At 38.6% G+C, this 14109-nt stretch overlaps 1 protein-coding gene across 4 annotated transcripts in view; it reads left to right on the top strand.

Annotated features, from left to right (window-relative positions):
- The window catches only part of LOC143738128 (histone deacetylase 9-B), a 30576-nt gene extending 24941 nt beyond the window's left edge, over nucleotides 1–5635 (top strand). For all 4 annotated transcript variants that reach the window (XM_077230054.1, XM_077230053.1, XM_077230055.1 and 1 more), the window contains exons 9-11: nucleotides 899–1043; nucleotides 2515–2732; nucleotides 4475–5635. In XM_077230054.1, coding sequence (XP_077086169.1) covers nucleotides 899–1043; nucleotides 2515–2732; nucleotides 4475–4780 — 669 coding nt within the window. In that variant the 3' untranslated portion in view covers nucleotides 4781–5635. The remainder of the gene's footprint in view (nucleotides 1–898; nucleotides 1044–2514; nucleotides 2733–4474) is intronic.
- The last annotated feature ends 8474 nt before the right edge of the window (nucleotides 5636–14109 follow it).

Here is a 14109-nt window from a genome sequence, read left to right as displayed (position 1 = left end):
GGGGAATGTTTTATGATTTAGAGCACATGTCGCCTTTGGCGTCCTTAGATGAAGTTTAAAAGACTCTTAATATTCAGTTAAATCATTATTCATTTGACAGCACTGAGACTATCGGATGAACTGAATTAAGTTGAATTATGACACCTGTGTAGAGCTGCTTATACCCGAATCCAGTTTGTTTCATAATTGACAACATAATTGACCATGAATAATAACAAGTCAAGTCAAGTCACATTTATTTATATAGCGCTTTTTACAATAGATTGTTTCAAAGCAGCTTTACAGAGATAACAGGATAGTAATGCAAAAATGTTTGTTTCCAGAAGAAAATAGCGTCACAGTCCAGCTTAAGTAAGTTCGGTGATGTTTAAGTTTTGGTTTTAAAAAAAGTTATGAATATAGTAAATTTATATATACAGTCGCTCTGGAGTAAACCATGATATCATCGTCCAGCTCAGTTTTGGTATAATAGTGTCAATGCAGGCAGATCAATATTATTGTTTAATATTAAATTAAATGTTAAATTTAATGTCCCCAACTAAGCAAGCCAAGCCAATGGCAACAAAGGTGGGAAAAGACGACAGTGTATGACTAGTAATTGTACCCAGACAAAAAAAAAAAAAGTCTTCAATAACACTCTTGCCTATTTTTTGTGCTTTGATCCGTTGCATCTTTACTAAACTAAAAGTTTGCATCATCGATTCTATTACTGTGAAGCTCCTTTGAAACAATCTAGGCTGCGTTTCTCAAACGCATCGTGAGCTAACTTGATCGTAGAGCCCATTGGTGGCAACGGTTACTTACGACGCTTTTGAGAAACGCAGCACTGTGTTTAGCAATATATAAAGAAAGGTGAGCTAGAATATGATGAGTGTCCGTCTGATCTCTCCTCTGTTAGACGGGTACGGCGCTGAAGGATCGGAGCACAGAAGGTCTGGCCGCGTGTCCCGTCTCGCTGGAGAGTAAAGTGAGCAACGGGCAGCAAGCGCTCCTGCAACACCTTCTCCTGAAGGAGCAGAGACAGCAGAGGATGATCTCGCCTGGTGAGCAGATCTGACAGCAACTGGAGCCCGCAGGACAGCACACATCCCTCAACTATATAGACTTTAAGAAATATATAATAAAATGGCAAAATCACTCAAACTGAAATCTAAATGAAAACAAAAAAACATACAAATCAAAACTTTTTTAATACTTTATGTGACTCGCCCTTAAAGTCCCCCTGTGGTGATAATCAATTATTTAATGTTGTTTATATGTCTAAGTGGTGTTCTTAATATGCTTTAAGACAAACCATGTGTACATTTTAGAGTATTTTCTCCTTAAAACTGCAGTGAAACAAAGACAGTCTCAAAAACACGGGCCGTTTCTCAAAACCAAGAATGCAAAGAACGGACTTGTGTTCTTGGGGAGAACGCTCTTGCTAGTTGTTCTTGGAAGAATGAACTTACAAGGTGACGAGCACACAGAACGCTACTGACAGTTTGAGGCGATGTGTTCTTGCTGGTATTGCGCTATACCCCCGCACAGCTCCGTCTTCAGTACCCAAACATAACAAGAATTATTGATGATAACAGCCAGGTTTTTAGCATGACTGCCCGGTTGGCTCGCTTTCTACACCCGCGTGCGCTTATGGAGATTCTTCACTACCGAAAATGTTTGAGCATATTTTCGATTCGCCATAAATTTTTGTAAAAATGGCAATATTTGAAATCTACACAGTAGATTTCTCGCATCAAATGTTCTCAGAAGTGAATTTAGTGATCAAATAACATACGAAATTGTAGAAAAACGACTTACTGTTGTTCTGCCTTTCTGCTCCCCGCTTCTTCCTTGAATGCCGAAATGAATGCTGGGATATTTCTGCCATCAAGTTCACACAAGTTACCAACCGATGCATCCTCCGTAAAATGGGCGTGTCAAGAACACTTCCGGGGTTTTTAACCGTTCTTGCCAAAATGCAAACTTGTGTATTGAGACAGTACTTGGGCAGCGACTGATGACGTTTCACAAGTCCACAAGAACACAAGTACAGACAAGAACGCATATTGAGAAACAGCCCCTGTTTGAAATCGCTGGTGTTTCTGACGTCACAAACTACCTTGAAACCAATCAGATCAACGTGTGATCGTCAGCGAGTGGATCTCTGAGTGCTGTGATTGAGTGGAGGCGGGGCTCATTTGCATATTCACAGAACCGCGTATACTAAAAGAGGCAAGGGTGTCGAGTTACATTCAAGCTATTTTAAGGCATTTTTCAAGGAAAAAACTTTTAAATATGTCATTTTGGTGATCAAAGATGAGTTTTTAAGGGATACAATGATTGACTACAGGGGGACTTTAATAGTTCTTGCGTTTTTTAAAAAGTTGAACTCATTTTAACTTGAGAGACGCTGCTAAAAATGCAAGCGCAATGGTTAAAGGCGTCCGTCTAGCGCGTTTACATTGAAAAACAATGGAATAGTAGTGTGTGAAGTGCTGATGTGTGGCTGATGTTTGATTCCTGTGTGTCCAGTCACAGGCAGCGTCCCCGTGCTGTCCTCGTCTCCTCTGGCGATGAAGGAGCGCACGCCGGCGAGCGCTCGCGTCAGGTTACCGCGACACCGGCCCCTGAACCGCACGCAGTCGGCACCGCTACCACAGAGCGCTCTGGCCCAGCTCGTGATGCAGCAACAACACCACAACTTCGTGGAGAAGCAGAAACACTTTCACCAACAGGTTCACATCAGCCAGGTAACTTCACACACATAAATAATGGCTCAAACACCACAGTAAAAGCTCAAGTTTGGGTGCTAAAAAGTAAGAAAACGTTCTACATGCATGAGAAACTTTTAATTTTTGTACAGATTTTCACATGGACTCAAATAAATGGGAAGCAGTGAGTGCTTTAAGTATAGTCATTATTTCTATAGCGCTTTATACAATACAGATTGTTTCAAAGCAGCTTCACACTAATAAACAGGAAATCAAATCAAACTGGAGTCAAAATTCACTCTTATTAGAAGCTCTTATTATATGACAATAGTGTTATTATTCAGCTTGAGGCAGTTCAATGTTGATGTTTGATCTCTTAAACTCGGGTGTTTGAGGGTCATTTAATGGACAGTACATCATCAAAACAACAGCACTGTCATGATTTATCAATTTGTAATAGATTTACAGGATCTTAAACATACCAAAAAAGACTTTAGTGTTTTTTTTAAATGTCTTTAAATGAGTTGAGGTTTTCTTAACAGTGGCAAAATACAACTTCGGTTGTGAAACTTCGGTTGTCCTTTTAATTCCCAGCCTGGATGTAGTGAAGGAGAGTGATGACATGATGATAGATGGAGTTATGTTACATAAATGTGTCTTTCAGAGCTGGTGAAGGACTGCAGCATTTTCACAAGATTCCAGAGTGTCATCTGGAGTGTGTGTGCGTGCGTGTGTGTGTGTGCGTGTGTGTGTGTTAGTGAGTGTGTGTGTGTTTGTGCATGAGTAAGTGTGTGTGGTTTGTGAGACCCCGCAGTGTGTCTGTGTTCCTATTAAGAGTTTTAAGGGTCCTTTTCTCTTAAATGACTGTGTAAATGGAGCTGACTGATGCCTCGTTGAGACAGGAAGTGAGTTAATACAAGGAGAGGAAGTGAGTAAGTCCCAGCAGGATGTTTTACTGCAGCTGTTTTTAGCTCATTTAACATTCAGACAGTCAAACATTCAAGATTTTTTATTATAATTATTTATGTATTTATTTTTTTCATTATTTATCTTTGTATTGTATTTTATTTTGGAAAATGGTCAGTAATTCAGTAATGAAAACGGTATATTTTGCAAAGCTGGGTAGTAAAAAAAAAAAAAAAAAAATAAAAGCTTTATTTTTACCCCAGTAATACACCCAGTTCTTTATTATAGTCTTTCTTTCATTTCCTGAAGGCCTAGGAGAGGATTTTGCAGGCAGACGCTGGCGGCACTTTAACACACATGCATCCGCGTATATAATTTAGCCACTTTTCATTTTACACAAAACTTTTACAGCTGCTATTTTTTGGGGGTGGTATTATTTTACCCTTTTACAGCAGGACTGAAGCCAGACCGGTTGGCGTGTTCGGCGAGCGGCAGAAGACAGATTTTATGACGGCTCTGACCACATTTACAAGGAGATATCAAAAAGAATGAAAGAGCATGTTAATGTGTCACTTCTGATTAATTATGATGACACATAACTGAACTCAATTCTGGAATAGCAATTGTGACACGGTTTCAAGTTCCGAAAGTACTTTTCCAAATTATTTTCTCCATAAGAATCAAATCAATTACCCCATTAGGTTTTAAACAGTTAGCAAATCTGGAAAAATTATACAAAACTGTGCATCTAAAGTCTTGAATGTGTATGTAATGGAATGAACTACTCATCCCATGATGCTTTGTGAATGATGTAATTGAATCCGCTATGATGATGCATTATAAAACTCCTCTGTTTCTCATGTGTTGTTCTGTAGGTTCTGTCTCAGTCCATCGAGCAGCTGAGGAACTCCAGCACTCATCTGGAGGAGGAAGAGGAGGAGGAGGAAGAGCACAGAGAGCCCGAGATCACATCGCCCCCTGCTGGAGTCATCCGCAGCCGCACACACACCGAGCCCAGAGTGATCCGGCTGAAAACGGAGCCCGAGAATGGAGAGATTGAGGAAGGAAGAGGGGAGGGTACAGAAAGTGATGCAGGTGAAGAACCGAAGGAGATTTCAGCTGAGCTGAAACGAAGCGACGCCGAACGCTGTCTTGAAAATATGACGGAAACTGCTGTTTGAGAAAAAAAGGGGAAAGAAAGGGCTGAATCTCATGGAAATTGTTAATTATGTCCAGGTCATATAAAATAAAATAAAAATGAAAAAAAAAAATAAACTAATTTCTTTTTGCTTAAAGAAAATAAATCCTTAAGATTTTTCATTTTGACTTATTTTTAAAATGACTTTTTTTTTACTTATTTAAAACTATTATATACTTTTTGCTTTGTGACAGTTGTTTTTAAAATTAATTTTTTTAACTTAATTGAAACTATTATACTTTTTTTTTTGCAAATTGATTTTAAAATGACATTTTACTAAGAAGTTGGGAGATAATTACTGTAATACAGTAAATTAAAGGCAGATATTTAGAACAAATACTGCATGATGCAAAAAACACTATAAGGCACCATCAATTTTGTATTACATTAATGACATTTGTTTTGCTTCACAGTAATGGATATTTGGCAGCGATGGCTTTGCAAAAACATCTTAAATCTCACCTAAAATGAAGTTCCACTTACTTTAAGCAAAATGTCATTTCTTTTGATTGTGGGGTGAAATGTGACCTGGACATTTTTGAACTGAGGTTCAACCAAAGAAAAAGAGAGATAGTAAGTGGTAAGGAAGAATGAAAGTGAAGTCCGATACTGAACAGAAAGAGAAAGTCAGCCGGTATGAGAGTGAAAATGTGTTTGTCTGTGTTCTGTGCGTCTGGGATGTTCCTCATGGAAACACTCACTCAGTCGGAGTTCGACCTGTTAGTGTGACACTGTATGTGACCTCTGACCTCTGTCTCTGCTGTGATCTTCCTTCTCGGTGGTGGTTGTTGTTGTTGTTGTTGTGTGTGAAGCTAAATAAAGGAAAGCAATGACCGCAGAGCTTCATTTGACCCCCCACATTAAAGCAACAGTAGCACAGCAGCTGTTTTTCCAGCCGGCCTCGTGTGAAGGGTCGTCTGACTAGAGGAAATGATGCGGCCAGCTTTTCTTTTCAGTGTCTGTCTGAAGGGTGACGCGCAGAAACCTTGCTAAATGACGTCTTGAAATCACTGTGTTTCACACACCACAATTTAGTGATTTTCTATTGCCGAAAGTAAATGAACTCGTATTGCTGCGGTTAAAACTACTAGGTTTCTCGATTCTTGTCACGATCGCGCCTCCGATTGAGACGAAATGCTCCCTGCTGTTGCCTGGAGGCCGGATTCACCAAAATCTTCTTAAGAAAGAACTTACGAAATTTCTTCAGAAAAATTCGTAGGAATTATCCTAAGTGTTATTGTTAAGAACATGTATGGCGCTCTCATATGTGCTGAAGCTGACGAAAATGATGCTGTAATTACAAATTAAAAACTGAGGTCCCTATTTGACTCGATTTTTGTGAAATTTCAAATTCAGAAAAAAGTCACATGATGCATAATCATAACCAATCATTGTTTATTGATTACTGGTGTTACTTTGAGAGAGCTACTCGTGCACATCCTTAGCGGTGTCAATTTAGTTTCATTGAGTTACAATTGTAGTTTTCATTCATATTATGAATAAGTTTATATATATATATATATATTTTTTTTTAAAGTTTTATGGTTTTGTTGCATTTGTCATTTTTATTAGTTTAAATATATCTATTGTTTTTTAGTTTTATTTCAGTTTAAGGTAGTATAGTACAACAGAAAATTGAGAAATGTTGGCATCTTGTTTAAATAATTTAAGGTTATTTAAAAAAAAAAAGAAATTACACAACAGTGGCGTTTTGGGGGCCTGGAAAAACATACTTTTGAAAACGGGGTTAAAAGTGCAAGTTTTTGAAAACGATACCGTTATCGTCTAACTACTAAAATGCAGATTAGTGAAAACTAAGTGTATAGGCGAGTGTGTTTCTTTACAAAGTGACATCGCCAACTACTGGCCCGGCGGGAATAATGCAATGTTTTAATTTGTTTTCGTGGATCCGTGAGAACGAGGAATTAAACATTTTCTCAGTTTTTTTCTTTGCAAAAATTGTAAGAACTTTGGGAATACAAAATATTCTTAACACTATTCTTAAGTTAGAAAAGAAGAAGAATGTTTGGTGAATCCGGCTCCGGGTTTTCTGTGTGTGTTTACATGACGTCGGTGTTTGTGACGTGTGCAGTTCGACCAGTCAAGGATTCACATGATTCAGTGATTCGGATCAGTCAGTGTTGGTGTTTCGATGTGTCTTATGTCTTGCCTGGTGTTTGATTCTTATTTGTTAGTGAAGAAAATAAATATAATCGGTGTGAAGAGCCAACGAGAACTTTGGTGTCGATGACGAAACCTTTTGTCCATGTGACGTTTGTAGTAAAAACACTGATATTTCATGTCCATATCATCTAAAGTTTTCATTTTCACGATGACGCCAGCACAGATCCTCTGAGATGTATAAAGTTTTGTGAATTTGCAATATCATTTTGTGATCGTACACTGTGTTCAAGGCCTGTGAGATGTGCAGCACAGATTAATTAATCGCCGTCACTAATCGCACTATTGAAATGAATGATTGACGGTTTCTTAATCATGTGGCCATAAAAGTACAACAAAAGCCTGTTTTTACTTCACTGCTATGTAAATAAAGTTTATTATCCACTGTTACGCCAGATTGAAACAATAACTGCATGAAAAAACCTCGAGTCGAAGGTCATGTTTACGTTGACATTATAGTTTTAAAATAAAAGTTGTTTCTAAAACTTGTCTAAACCTCCTCAGACTCGTTGCATTATTGCCATTTTGGAGGGTGGGAAGGTGATTTCTGCGCTTTCTCTGGGCTTGACCTCGCTGTCTTTACCTCTGCCACCCTGCACATTTTTCCCACACAGCCTCACGTCTCAGGGTGATGTTGAGGGAACGTTACGTTAACCTCTTGTGCTTGAGCAGAGCTCGGGGATCAGGTTAACCCTTTGAAGTGTGCTTGATCTTCTGCCTGCTATCAAGGGAATGTCTCTGACTCAGATATACGACCATCACATCACAGACCTCTATGGGAGCAGGAATGCCGCAGGTTCAATATACGTTAAGCACTATTGACAGCATTTGTGGCACTTTTTTTTTTTTTAAGAAATGAATACTTTTATTTAGCAAGGACGCATTAAATTGATCAAAAGTCACAGTAAAAACATTTATAATGCCACAAAAGATTCTATTTCACATTAATGCTGTTCTTTGGAACTTTCTATTCATCAACAAATCCTTAATGTATCAGGTTTTCTGCAAAAATATTACTGTTATCAACATTAATAATAATCATAAATGTTTCTTGAGCAGCAAATCAGCATATTAAAATGATATCTGAAGGATTGTGTGACTGAAGAAATTATGCTGAAAATTCAGCTTTGATCACAGGAATAAATTACATTTTACTACATATTCACACACACACACACACAAAAAAAACATTGGACTCATGTCTCAGCTTTTAAAACAAGCAAGAACTGTGGTTACAGTTGGACATTTATAATGTATGTACATGAGGCAACTCTTCCATGTAAAAACACACAATGTTTTTTGAAACTATAGCCACAAGTCTTACACATTATACATTAGCATGAATTGCTTAGTAACCTTGTCTGTGAAAAGTTATGAATAAATCTTTAAAGTTAGTAGACCAAAAAGTAACTTTTAACATCCAAACTCGAAATACTAAAAGTGCCTCAACCTTTTTTTACTAAAAAATCAAACCTGAGCTTCTGAGCTTTGTATTACGATGCAGTTATAGCAAAATATGCTTATCATCTGATAAACGACTTGATGACTGCCTAGCATCTAGTAAACGAAAAATTTAAATACGCCAAAAATCTTTCATCAAATTGATATTTATTTCCCTAGCAGGTCCACGACCCCTGGAGGTTGACTCTGACTCTTTGCTCTGCTTTTAAAAAGAGTCTTGTTTTCTTCCATGCAGCTCTTATTCTCTGGAAAATTCTGTGGTCAGACCTCCATTTGACATCAGATCTCTATTTCAGCAAGGGGCCATTTGGTTCTCCACAAATAAAAGCAAACATCATTCATATATAGATTAGGAAATGCCTCAAAATAGAGGAATTATCCACCCGCCCCCAATTAGAGAGCCTTCCACCTTCCCGCAGAGGTATGCCATTCATCTTGGGACTCACCAGGGTTTCCCACCGGCAGAAAACAAGCCCACCTGCATCCCGAAGCCAGCTGTGAAAGCAAACTCCAGCGCTGCAGTTTAAACGCTGCATGGGCTGCTTCAGTTTGCAGATATTCTGGCTGTTACAGGTAACATGTTAGGCCTCACATGACCAATTCATGTTCAGTGCCAATACCAAAGACTATGGTACAAAGACGGTGCACTCATGAAGAGAGAGTGCAACGCATAATATGTAAGGGATAATGTAGAGCGAGGCGGTTGTTATAGCGAAATACACCCCCGACAGGCTGATTAGGACCCCGACGCGGAGGGGTCTTAAATCAGCCTGAAAGGGTTGTATTCGCTATAACAACCGCCTCGCTCTACATTATCCCGCTTATTACATGGCTACTTACCAAATAAATAAATAATTTGACACAAAATATTGATTTAAACAGGAGTTTGTTGATTTAAAAACGATTGTATTGCTTCCGCTAAAGAAAATAGTCCGTTCCGTCTTTACGATTAGAATTCATAACGCTCTGTTTTTCATGGCAACGGTGTGTAATACTTAGCAGTGGTCTGTTATCAATAACAGACCGCATTCTACATTAGAATTCAACCAAGCCATGTGACAAGGCGGAAAAAGTCCCGCCTTCTTAATAAAACAGACAATCATCAATCGGTAAAGTCAATGCGTCACTGCAGCTGAGATGCACTTATGACTGCACATGCGCATCCAGGCTTAAAAATTATTTTTTTGGTCATGATGTGAGCATTTAGAAACAAAATGTCAGATTTCATTGGTGATTTTAAATATGAAATTTTATTGTAAGCTTGGTGAACAGCTTTGGGGAATGTAATGTTTCCCCATCCGAAGAGATAGGAGCTGTACTTGCATGACTGGAAAAGCTGCCCAGAGGCGTTTCAAAGATGGCAAAGATTTAGGCCTGGCCTATGTAAAATTCACTTTTATATTGTTTTTGAACATGTGTATGTGTCTGCAGTGTGTGTAAACAACCAACCTATTGTGATAAAAAAAGTGCATCCACTCCGTTTGATAAATCTGAAAGTGTCTCAAAATGAGCTGTTCAGGAATATTCTCCAATGTGACGTCACATATGCTTAGGCCCCGCCCACGACTGGTGAAGTACTCTGCCCTATTAGCTTAGCTCCTCCCCTCAGTGAGCTGTACACAGTCCGCCATGTTTATCTCCTCGCCAGAACATTTAACAGCAGTATTCAAATCAGAAATGTATGCTTATTAAAGCTACTAAAGTTATTCAATCAAGAGCACTGAGTGATTTTCAGTTTTTCTTTTGTTGTTTGGTTCATATTAACCGCATATACTATTATGCTCCTGTCACTTTAATACACAGATCTAATATACACATGTGATTTCTTTCCCTGCTGTTTACGTTCACAGACATAACCGACATAACAGTTTTAAAATAACCTTGTGTGTATTTGACAGTTTAAGTGCTTCGGATGTGTGCGTTCAGAAAACATAGGCCTATATCAGAAGTTTAGACTGATATGACTTTAAAATGCATGCAAAATAAAAAACCTAAATGATGACGAAGAACTCCAAGGTGATGTGAGCATGACTGCAATAGAGATGATAATCAAAACCAAACAGATGTTTTGTTAGATTTTGTCAGAGTATGAACGAGACACTGTACAGGCTCCGCCCTCTTCAGGGCAGCAGCTCATTTGCATTTAAAGATACATACACGGAAACAGTATGTTTTTCCTTCCACTCAAAAATGAGCATTTACAACATGGTATAATAAATAATTTTGAGTTGAATCTTTACAGACACATTCTGGACACATCTTGTAAAAATCGACATAATAGGTCCCCTTTAAAGCAACTTTGCCAATACTGAGTGGTATAAACCACTGAAACTGAGGTTATTTTATTTAAATTAGAGAAAATGCTCTCTACACCTATTTGTCATCACTTTATTTATATAAGAACCACAAAGGCCAAACTGTACGCAAAATATTTAACATGACACATTTAATATTTTACAAATGCATAAACATCAGCAGAAATGCTTTGAGTGCTTGGTTTCTAAACATCAGTTGAAGGTTTGGTTCCATGCTTTCAGCAGTCAATAATTCATCTCCCATTGCCATCAACACCAGCCATGTTTATCCTATTTAGTCTGGGTTGTATTTATTTGTACGTTGTGTAGTTTTGTTCATGGTTTTGGAGGATGAGGGTAATTGACAATGAGAACTGGGAAGTGTTTTCCTCACTTTTAAGTGACTGAAAGTGTGTGCTGGATCAAACAAGCACTGGCCTGGAGCACATGCATGGCCTGGATTGACAAACAAACTGCCAATATTTTTTCGTTCCGGATGGTTTGGGACTATTTCAACCCTTCATGATGTGTGTGGTCGAGGTTCCTGAAGAGAAACTTCCTGTCATTTAGTTTAATGATGTTGCTCATGCACACGGATCGACTCTGGCGGAGAAACAAAAACAATGTCACTCACCATGGAGAGACTCCACAGTCTGAGTTTACCGTAGAGGAAAATAAAATCAAAAAATGACACACTTGTGTCAATTGTAATTGCAGTGTCAATGGATTTTGATAAAGTAAGATGGATTTTGTTTAAACTGATTTCATTAAATTAAACGATGATCAACAATATGTAACTTATCTTTTTATAAAAAATTTTTTTTTACTTGAGCACCTGCCCCCAAAATGTCTGTGCAAGGCCCTGAACCAGAGTATATCTGTGGAGAAAAGGGAGGCATGTGAACCATAAACATACGGGTTTTTGGAAACCGTACCCCCCTCCACCATGCAAATCCTCATGACAAACTGCCCGTGTTCAGTTTATGTGCACCTCGCAATTATCCTGGTTAATCTCGAAATGCCGTGGAGCTGATCATTAAACAAACAAAACATTTATCCCTGTTATTGCATTGACACTGAGGTCCCACGTGAAGTTTATTATCCCCTTCTTTTACTCAAGACGCCAGAGAGAGAAGAAAAACACAAAAAGGAATTCACATTCTTGCAGCATGACCTATATATACTGCAGAGAAACCCTGGTGTGAAAGATAGTAAATTTGTGTTGTGCATAAAATATGTGACATCAACACGTTCGGAAAGCTCAAAGACTGTGAGATGCTGCGTTAAGAGTTATACTGCCATAAAATAGTGTAAACTGCATAAAACAGTTTGCTTTTATGTTTTGAAATGGGGCCGAATCACTTAAATGACGTCATCCGAAAGCCCATGTCGAGAATGATGTGCCCCTAAAGATTCATAATGCACGAAACAAATCCTGCATCACGGGCCACAGGGAAAAATATTTAAGACTGATGAACCCCACCGCTGAGTCACTCAATGTTTGAAAATATTTCAAGCTCTTTTTTAACAACAACAACAAAAAAAAGTCTAGGACAGTGGTTCTTAACTGGTGGGTTCAGTGGGTTTTTCTTCCAGTGAAAATGACAGACTTCTCTCTGGTGATGTGTGCAGGACTTCTCCAATCATTTAATCCGCTTAAACCCCGCCCCTTCTGAAAGCCACACCCACATCTCAACATCCAATCAACAGACGATACATAGAGCTAAGTCCCCTACCCTAATTTTTTAATAATCCGTTATACTCAGATACATTGCATAATACATTTTTTTCAGTCATGCTAAAATTAAGGACAAAAAGTATTCCTATAGCCTAAACTGTATTGCATATTTTTTCCTACAATGTTTGTAGAACAGATTAAAGATTTGATGCTCTCAAAACTGAAGTCATAAAAACTGTGAATGTGACATGGTCCCCGCTCTATATACTCTCATTGAATAGAAAATACGTATATTGTGGCATAGGGAAAAAACTGAATAGATCTGGAATGACAAGGGCTTTTAAAAATAAAAATAAAATTTGGGTGAGCTGTTCATTTAAGATATATCGGCTGGTTCCCCACTTGATGTCCAAAGTAAGCAAAACCAGTTGCATCATTTAAAGGAGAAAAATAGGTGGGATTTTTACGTAGTCCACCTGTTGGCAGGAATTTTGCACAAAGTAGGCTATACTAGGAAAGACTTGTGAAAGCTGACGGAGCTGCATGTGGGACAGTGTGTGAATCTGGTTTATTATTATTCTTCCAGCGTTCCTGTGTGCGCAGGCGTTCGGGTATGAAGCGGTAATGTATCGTGGCTGTTATTCTTTCCCTACATTATTACCGCATGGGCGGTGTGGGACAGCATTGGCAGCGGGATAAAGAGAAAGACTCGATACGTGAGAGTATAAAACAGACCACCCTGGACTCAAACACAGGCCTGATGAAGCTTTTCATGGCGGTGTGTTTCTCAGCTCTGGTGCCGTCCGATTGTTCATGCAGTTCAAATAAGCTGGGAGAGACCCGTCTACTATAATACGTGGCTTTGTTCGGTTAGGCAACAGTTACGGCTTCAACACTGATGGAGAAAATTGAGTTTTACAGGATAAATGACGCAATAAGCCGTGCGCTCGGGGCAGACCACCGCAAACGTTTGCTCCCCGTTTCTTTTTTGTGCAATGACTGACAGAACTGAAAATACTCGTAATGAAGTCTAACAGGTTCATTCTTTAAAAAGTCAGCATGGGTTTTTATCACTGTGAATTTTAAAGGCTACAATAACACGGCTGCAGCCACTAGACGAGTAATCAAAACATTTCGCTGTTTATAAATGAAAAAGGAAAAAACTTATGATCGCTCGGGTAGCTTACAGCTGTCAAAAGTCTCGTATTAAAGCTGGGAATCAGTGAATGTGAACCGAGACAGTTTTTCTTTTGGTTTTGAGCGAGAGCAGGTGCAAATGACACCAGCATTTTAAAGGGATAGTTCACCCAAAAATGAAAATTCTATTTACTTTACAACCCATAAGACTTTCGTTCATCTTCGGAACACAAAATTTTTATGAAATCTGAGAGACTTCTGTCCCTTCATTGATAGCTATGCAACTACCACTTTGACACTTCAAAAACTTCATAAAACAAACCTCATTGCTTCTTGCAGAAGCTCAAACTTGCTGCGTAACACAAGAATGAACATCATTGGTTCTTGCAGAAGCTCAAACTTGCTGCGTAACACAAGAATGAACATCATTGGTTCTTGCTGAAGCTCAAACGTGCTGCGTAACACAATAATGAACATCATTGGTTCTTGCAGAAGCTCAAACTTGCTGCGTAACACAAGAATGAACATCATTGGTTCTTGCAGAAGCTCAAACTTGCTGCG

This window comes from Siphateles boraxobius, unplaced genomic scaffold (assembly GCF_051911475.1).
Source record: "Siphateles boraxobius isolate OS27281-9 unplaced genomic scaffold, OSU_SipBor_1 139, whole genome shotgun sequence".
In the NCBI taxonomy this organism is placed as follows: domain Eukaryota; kingdom Metazoa; phylum Chordata; class Actinopteri; order Cypriniformes; family Leuciscidae; genus Siphateles; species Siphateles boraxobius.
The sequence above is the reverse complement of the archived record's forward strand: the minus strand, read 5'-3'. Positions and strand labels throughout refer to the sequence as shown.